The sequence below is a fragment of the Castanea sativa genome, chromosome 8, assembly GCF_040712315.1.
Source record: "Castanea sativa cultivar Marrone di Chiusa Pesio chromosome 8, ASM4071231v1".
Taxonomy (NCBI): domain Eukaryota; kingdom Viridiplantae; phylum Streptophyta; class Magnoliopsida; order Fagales; family Fagaceae; genus Castanea; species Castanea sativa.
The window spans coordinates 45,398,314-45,405,811 of record NC_134020.1 but is presented as its reverse complement, the minus strand read 5'-3'; the positions used below and the strand labels follow the sequence as shown (position 1 = coordinate 45,405,811).

General features: G+C 39.7%; 3 protein-coding genes across 3 annotated transcripts; all 3 read left to right on the top strand.

Moving 5' to 3' along the window:
- The first annotated feature begins 236 nt into the window (after positions 1-236).
- Positions 237-3,022, top strand: LOC142606415 (uncharacterized). The gene is made up of 3 exons (XM_075777771.1): positions 237-930; positions 1,031-1,410; positions 2,342-3,022. The coding sequence occupies exons 1-3, from the start codon at positions 237-239 to the stop codon at positions 3,020-3,022; spliced, it is 1,755 nt and encodes a 584-aa protein (XP_075633886.1).
- Positions 3,023-3,466: 444 nt separating this feature from the next.
- Positions 3,467-3,943, top strand: LOC142606414 (uncharacterized). Its single transcript, XM_075777770.1, has one exon. The coding sequence runs from the start codon at positions 3,467-3,469 to the stop codon at positions 3,941-3,943; it is 477 nt and encodes a 158-aa protein (XP_075633885.1).
- A 1,481-nt stretch (positions 3,944-5,424) lies between these two features.
- LOC142606413 (protein NUCLEAR FUSION DEFECTIVE 4-like) lies at positions 5,425-7,279 on the top strand. Its single transcript, XM_075777769.1, has one exon. The coding sequence runs from the start codon at positions 5,510-5,512 to the stop codon at positions 7,277-7,279; it is 1,770 nt and encodes a 589-aa protein (XP_075633884.1). The 5' UTR covers positions 5,425-5,509.
- The last annotated feature ends 219 nt before the right edge of the window (positions 7,280-7,498 follow it).

Genomic DNA, 7,498 nt, shown 5'->3' with positions numbered 1-7,498 from the left:
TGGGTTTTGATCAATACTAAGTCACTCCACAAGTCAATAGATTGGGGTGTCTGGCACTGTTTTGGAAGAACTTGCTAAAGATTGTAGTAACATCATCATCGTTGAATCACATCAATGCCGTGGTTGGGGACTCACCGAAAAATAAATGGTGTCTTACTAGCATTTATGGATTTGCTAATTTGGCCAAGAAACGAGACACATGGGCTCTTCTTCGCCACCTTTAGGCAAGCTTCTCGATGCCGTGGTTGTGTGCTAAGGATTTCAACAAAATTCTCTGGTCTCATGAGAAATTAGGCTTGGGTCCAAGAAGAGAAACTCCAATGAAAGCCTTTCGCGAGGTATTATATGAGCTCGGGTTGAAAGATTTGAGATATGTAGGGAGAAAGTTTACTTGGAAAGGGCGTCGTCAAGGTGGCTTTGTGCTTGAATGCCTTGACCCAGCAGTAGCCAACAATCAGTGGCTTTCCCTGAACCCGGGCACCAGAGTTCAACATCTCCACTCCAACTCTTTGGATCATCAAGCCATTATAGTGAAGCCAGAAGGTATTAGTCCAAATCCAAGACGAACTTTTAAATTCAAACAAATATGGCTTCGGGATAGGGGCTGTAGCAACACAGTCAATAGTGCTTGGGGTCCTTCTATTCTCGGGGCTACAATGCCTATGGTAGCAGGAAAAGTTCAAGCTTGTGGTGTGAAGCTCACTGAGTGGAACAAAAACTCTTTTGGGAGTGTTAGGAAGATGCTTGAGGAGAAGAGGAAACTCCAAACTAGAGCTGAACTGGATGCAGCAAAGGGGGGTGATCAATTGGTGGTAAAATCTCTCCAGAGGGAAATAAATGAAATTCTTGATAAAGAAAGTCAGCTGTGGCAGCATAGGTCTCTGGCGCTTTTCCTGAAATGCGGTGATAGGAATACTACTTATTTTCACAGTAAGGCTTCCTAGCAATTTAGGAGAAATCGGATTCTGGGATTAAGGAATCCCCAGAATGTTTGGTGTACAGAGGAGAGCTAAATAAAAAAATATTGCAGTTGAGTACTACCAGTCTCTGTTCTCTTCCTCCTCTCCATCTGAATTTTCTGACATCCTTGAAAAGGTTCAACCCTCAGTAACTGATTCTATGACTACAATGCTGCTAAGGGACTTCAACAAAAAGGAAGTGGAAATAGCCATAAAGCAGATGAAGCCCATTACGGCCCCCGACCCTGACAGTATGCCTCCGCTCTTTTATCAGTCTTTTTGGAATACTGTGGGTGATGATGTCTGCTCAACTATTTTAGACTGTTTGCAAAGTTGTAAGATTCCTAGAGAAATAAACCTTACTCATATTGCTTTAATTCCAAAAGTAAAATCCCCGGAAAGAATTTCTGAATTCCGCCCTATAAGTTTATGCAGTGTGATTTATAAGGTGGTATCTAAGGTGTTAGCAAATAGACTCAAGGGTATCCTCCCATTAGTATTGTCAAAAAACCAAAGTGCCTTTCAAGCTGGTAGGGTGATCATAGACAACATACTAATGGCCTTTCAAACACTACACTATATAAAGCATCACCAAACGGGCAAAACTGGTTTCATGACCTTGAAGTTAGACATGAGTAAGGCATACGACTGTGTTGAGTGGAAGTACCTGGAGCAAATAATGAAGGGCATGGGTTTTGCAGGTAGATGGGTGGCCTTAATGATGGAATGTATCTCCTCAATTAGTTACTCAATCCTTATTAATGGCGATCCCTCTCCAATTGTCCATCCAGTTAGAGGCATCAGACAAGGGAATCCGCTTTTCCCTTGCCTCTTTTTTTTTCTGTACAGAGGGTCTCCATAGCCTCCTTCAACACTCTGCGGCTTCTGGTCAAATTAGTGGGGTTTCTATATGCAAGAATGGTCCTCGGTTGACCCACCTCTTCTTTGCTGACGACAGTTTGCTCTTCTACAGATCCACAACTACTGAATGCCACAAGATCCAAGAGCTTTTAGGCAACTATGATAGAGCCTTTGGCCAATAGTTAAACAAGTCAAAGACCTCCCTCTTTTTTAGCAAATCTACTTCAACAGAAGCCATTGAGCAAATCACAAGCCTCTTGGGGGTTCAAGAGGTCAAACAATACGAAAAATACCTCGGTCTTCCTACCCTCGTGGGTAGAAACAAAAAGGCAAGTCTCATGTTCATTAAAGAGAGGGTGTGGGCCAAGTTACAAGGTTGGAAAGAACAACTCCTTTCCCAAGCCAGGCGAGAAGTGTTGCTAAAGGCGGTGGTGCAGGCTATCCCAACATTTGCCATGAGCTGCTTTAAACTCCCCGTCACTTTATGTAATGACATTGAGCAATTGATCTGGAAATTCTAGTGGGGCCATTATGGAAACCAAAGGAAGATACATTGGTCAAAATGGAGCATGCTATGTCTTCCAAAAGACCTTGGAGGCATGGGTTTCAAGGAACTAAAAAAATTTAATGATGCAATGCTGACAAAACAAGTGTGGAGATTGCTAGAAGATAAGTCCTCTCTCTTCCATAGGTTTTTCAAAGCGAAAATTTTCCCAAATGGTACTATTTTTTATGTAAAGGAAGATAAGGGTTCCTTTGCCTGGAAGAGTATCCTAAAAGGCCGTGAGATCATAAAAAATGGGGCCCAATGGAGAGTGGGAAATGGCGAAAACATCCTCATTTACAAGGATTGTTGGCTCCTTGACCCCCAATACACCAGAATTCAATCCCCGCTAATTTTCTATGGCTGTGATGCTCAGGTATTAGCACTGATTGACATGGAGAGAAGGTGTTGGATTGATGATGCAATTGATAATAACTTCTTGCCCCTTGAAGCCAAACTAATCAAATCAATTCCTTTAAGCCTCAATGTTGTGGAAGACAAGTTGTATTGGCGTAGCAATGTGGATGGGATATATTCGGTGAAGTCCGGGTATAGACTCCTGGTGGATGATGAGCTGAGCTCAAATGTTGGATCATCAAACCTATCCCTGTCTAAGAACGCGTGGAAGGGACTGTGGAAATTGAGGACTCCCAACTAAACAAAAACTTTGTTGTGGCGTGCAAATGTGGAAGCTCTGCCAACCTAAGTAAACCTTGTAAAGCGGAAAGTTCTCTTTAACCCCACCTGCCAGGTTTACGGAGCTGATCAGGAGTCTACCTTGCATGCCCTCTGGTCGTGCCTAAAGCTAAATGAGGTATGGGCTGTGTACTTTCGTTTGCTGAAAAGTGATGCTAGGGAGTGCTCAACATTCCTAGACGTATTTAGCATGTGTTTCGAGAAGTCCCACCCCACTAATCTGTTTGCAATGGTAGCATATCAGATATGGTTCAGGCAAAATAAATTGAGATTAGGTGAGGAAGTGGCTGACTTGAAACTAATAAATTCTATGGCAAGAGATGCCCTCCAAGAATTCCAGTAAGCCAACACAGCACCTCCAAAACCTCAGCCTGCCCGAAATATCACCAAGTGGTTGCCGCCCCCTATGGCGTGGGTCAAAGTCAATTTTGATGGAGCTGTTTTGCAGGGGAGTGATGAAGCAGGATTAGGAACCATCTTCCGCAACGATAGCGGTCTAGTTATGGCTACATTAACACAAGTTATTCCTCTACCCACTTCAGTGGAGATGGTGGAAGTGTTAGCAGCAAGGAGGGCTCTTATCTTTGCCAAAGAGCTTGGGTTTGATCGTGTCATCTTGGAGGGCGATTCTGAAATTGCAATTCGAGCTATGAAATCTGAAGACTACTCTAGCGCACCCTTTGGTCACATAATTTTGGACATTAAGGCCCTTTCTTCCCACTTCAGGTCCCTGGTTTTCCATCATACACGCAGACGGGGAAACAAAGTTACTCATAGTCTGGCACGTGCAACTTGTAATTTTTCTCCTTTTTGTACTTGGATGGAGGAAGTCCCTGTAATTTCCCATGTGGATTACTTTGCAGAAATTATCAATAATACATAATCCCCTTCTCTTGATGGGGAGGTTTCTCAAAAAAAAAAAAAATTAGTGCTCAATTATACACGAATTGATTTTTAGTGTAGGCGGAGATTGAATTCCAAATCTCTTATTCAACTCTTAGAGGTTTTACCAATTGAACTAACTGGAACACATTTCTTCTAAAGCTAAAACAAAAAAGGATAAATGATTTCACAACAACTTTTTGCCCCTAAGGCTTAGATTAACGAGCTTCTAAATATAGAATTTCGAACTTAATTTTATTATACAGAATTTCGAACTTAATGGATGCACTAATGGATGAGGGCCTGAGGGGTCATCTGGGCAATTATTGAATATCGAGAAAACGTTTATCAAATATTCAGGAAAGAGATTGAGGATACAACATGATTCTATTTGATCTTTGTCAACACAGGACTCGAAGCAAAGTTTTGTGCTTCTTGTTTTAGAAAATATTGCAAGGGCGCATTAGAGGTTTACTAATATAACCAGAATCAATGTTCTCCTTTTCTAAAACAACTATGGTCTAGGTGCTCACTCATGTCGTCTGTTCCTAGGACACCATTTTTTTTTACCTAGTTCTGGGTTATAATGTTATATATTGTGTGGAGAAACTGGTTAATACCTACATGCATGAAGAAGAACATGTACCTCTACTCGTACTGTTGTGGAATAAAAACATCTTCAACAATATAGTTATTGATCTTTAATCATCTTGAAATATTAGTTAGATTACATTTTCTTCCTTTATTGTCCATGTTTGAAAAAAATTTCAAGATGGATCAAGTGCAACTTAAATTCAATCCATACGTATATGACTATGTCATTTTGAATTAGTTACGGATCAATTACAACTTAAATTATTTTTTAGTGTCTAAATAATTTTTTAGGATTTGAAAAAAAAAAAATCTTAGTTTACATTGGACAATCAATATAAATCTTACATTGATATTACAATGTAAACCTATTTTTACCCATTTAGAAAAAAAAAAAAAAAAATTATGCCGTAATATAGCAAATTATATATATATTTTTAATAAATAAGCAAAACAGTTAAAAACTATGCATTACAAAAAAGTAAAACAGAAGCTATGAATATATATTTCAGAATTTGGTAGACAGTTAAATTTGATTCATAGACTAAGTCGAATTAATCCGTTGTAAGGTTAAAACTGTTTGCATATGACCCTTTCCTGTTCTGATCTACGTTCGTAGGTTTAAAACTGAAGATATTTGTTATTTTCTGAATGATCCCTCAAGCTTTTCAACAAAAACCTTCATGATTGAGCCTCAACCACAAACAGATTTTCCTATATCTAAGGTTCAACATCTCTTTCTCTCATATTAACAAGCTTTTGAACAAAAACTCAGTACCCTAATCCATTTCTGTCTTTGAATATTTAGAAACCCAACATCTGCAATCCAATTAATGCAAACACAAAACTCTCATTTCTCTGCCAACATACTCTTCTAGCCATCTTTGCTTTCGTAACAGAGTGACTAAATTTTACACTGACCATCTTTGTTAATTCAATTTACAATACTATAGAACCAATAATAACTGGGGCAGCAATGAGTAGCAGTGGGCTATTCCAATTTTTGGTGCGAGTGATAAAAGGACGATGGTTCACGGTGTTTGCCTCCTTGTTTATTATGGCAGGGGGTGGTGCAACTTACATATTTAGAAACTATTCACAAGCAATTGTAGATGCTCTTGGATATGACGAGGCAGATATCAATATGATGAGCTTTTACAAGGACGTTGGTGCACATGTGGCAATCGTGGCAGGCCTAATTGGTGAGGTAATACCATCATGGCTCATGCTTTTCATTGGTGCAGTCATGAACTTTGGAGGCTACTTCATGATATGGTTGGCAGTCAAAGGCAAAATCGCCAAGCCACATATTTGGCAAATGTGCCTCTTCATTGCAATAGGAACTGATTCTCAGAATTTCACAAATACAGCAGCCGTTGTCACTTGTGTCAAGAACTTCCCCGAAAGCCGAGGGGTTGTGATTGGTCTTCTAAAGGGTCTTGTTGGACTTAGCGGAGCTATTTTGACACAACTTCACCTTGGAATCTATGGAAATGATTTGAATTCCCTTATTTTACTCATTGGATGGGCGCCAGCAATGGTAGCATTGTTGTTTATGTTCACAATTCGGTTAATGAAGACTGAAAGGCAACGAAACGAGCTGAGAGTGTTTTTGCATTTCTTCTATATGACAATCTTACTTGCAATCTTTCTCATGGCTGTGACATTACTTAGGAAATACATTGATTTCCCTGAAGCATTCAACGTTGAAAGTGCTGTAATGGTTACTGCCTTGCTCGTACTCCCTATCTATATCGTCATTAGAGAAGAGGCAATCTCATGGAAGCTCAAGAGAAGGCAATTGAATAATCTTCCTACCGAGTTAATCATTGAGGAACCACGAGCTTTGCCAGAACGTTCATCTAGCAATAACAACCATGAGCAAGAAAACAATGAGAAAGTTTCATCTTGTTTTGCAAACATTTTCAACAAGCCAGAAAGAGGAGAAGACTACACAATTCTACAAGCAATCCTAAGTGTTGACATGTTATATATATTCATTATGTCACTATGTGGACTTGGGACATGCTTAACAGTCATAGACAATTTCAGGGCCATTGGTGAGGCTAAGAAATTACATACCCGGACCATAAGTTCTATCATAACCCTTATAAGCATATGGAATTACTTTGGGAGGGTCTATGCTGGTTTTGTCTCAGAGCTTTTATTACTCAAATATAAATTTCCTCGAACCAACATGATGGCTTTTTCACTCTTCATTACTTGCATTGGAACCCTCCTCATTGCCTTTCCAATAATCCCTGGTTCATACTATACGTCATCACTGCTCGTTGGGTTTTCATATGGTGCACAAGTCACATTGCTTTTCACAATCATTTCCGAGCTCTTTGGCCTTAAGTACTACTCCACTCTATTCAATTGTGCACAATTGGTAAGCCCACTCGGGGGATTTTTACTAAATTCAATGCTCGTTAAATCCTTCTACAAAAGAGAGGCATTGAAGGATGCTGCACTTGGACCTGATGGGACTTATCCAAAGGACCCGACCTGCATTGGTGACCATTGCTTCAGGTTATCCTTCTCAATTTTGGCTTGTGTCACATTCGTAGGAATTCTTGCTTCCCTAATTTTGACATGGAGGACAAGAGATTTTTACAAAGGTGACATATATAAGAAGTTTAAAGTTGACAAAAGCAAAAATAGCCCAGTCGACAGTGTCAAGAAGTATAATGGAGAAATATACGTGAAGTTTAATGAGACCAACAAGGCCACACCAGAGACATAGATGGCTCAACAGTCACACACCCTTAGTGGAAGATAATGTATAGAACTCTCACAGAACTTGGAGGAATGGAATGAGAAAAAAGAAAACTGCTCAAGAGAATAAAATGCAACTTGGGTTGGGTCCATTGGCATTATCATTTGATTAGCAATTTTAATTTTCAAAATGTACCAAGTCCTCCCTTTTTTCTTTTTCTTTTTTGACACAGCAAGGAATGTTAAA

What these genes read in the sequence shown, in the direction of transcription:
- LOC142606413 (XM_075777769.1), top strand. Translation starts at nt 5,510, where the DNA reads ATGAGTAGCAGTGGGCTATTCCAATTTTTGGTGCGAGTGATAAAAGGA.
- LOC142606414 (XM_075777770.1), top strand. Translation starts at nt 3,467, where the DNA reads ATGGCGTGGGTCAAAGTCAATTTTGATGGAGCTGTTTTGCAGGGGAGT.
- LOC142606415 (XM_075777771.1), top strand. Translation starts at nt 237, where the DNA reads ATGCCGTGGTTGTGTGCTAAGGATTTCAACAAAATTCTCTGGTCTCAT. An exon ending in GAATACTACTTATTTTCACA is followed by an intron (nt 931 to 1,030) that starts GTAAGGCTTCCT and finishes AAAATATTGCAG; the next exon opens with TTGAGTACTACCAGTCTCTG. An exon ending in GCAGTGTGATTTATAAGGTG is followed by an intron (nt 1,411 to 2,341) that starts GTATCTAAGGTG and finishes TGGAAATTCTAG; the next exon opens with TGGGGCCATTATGGAAACCA.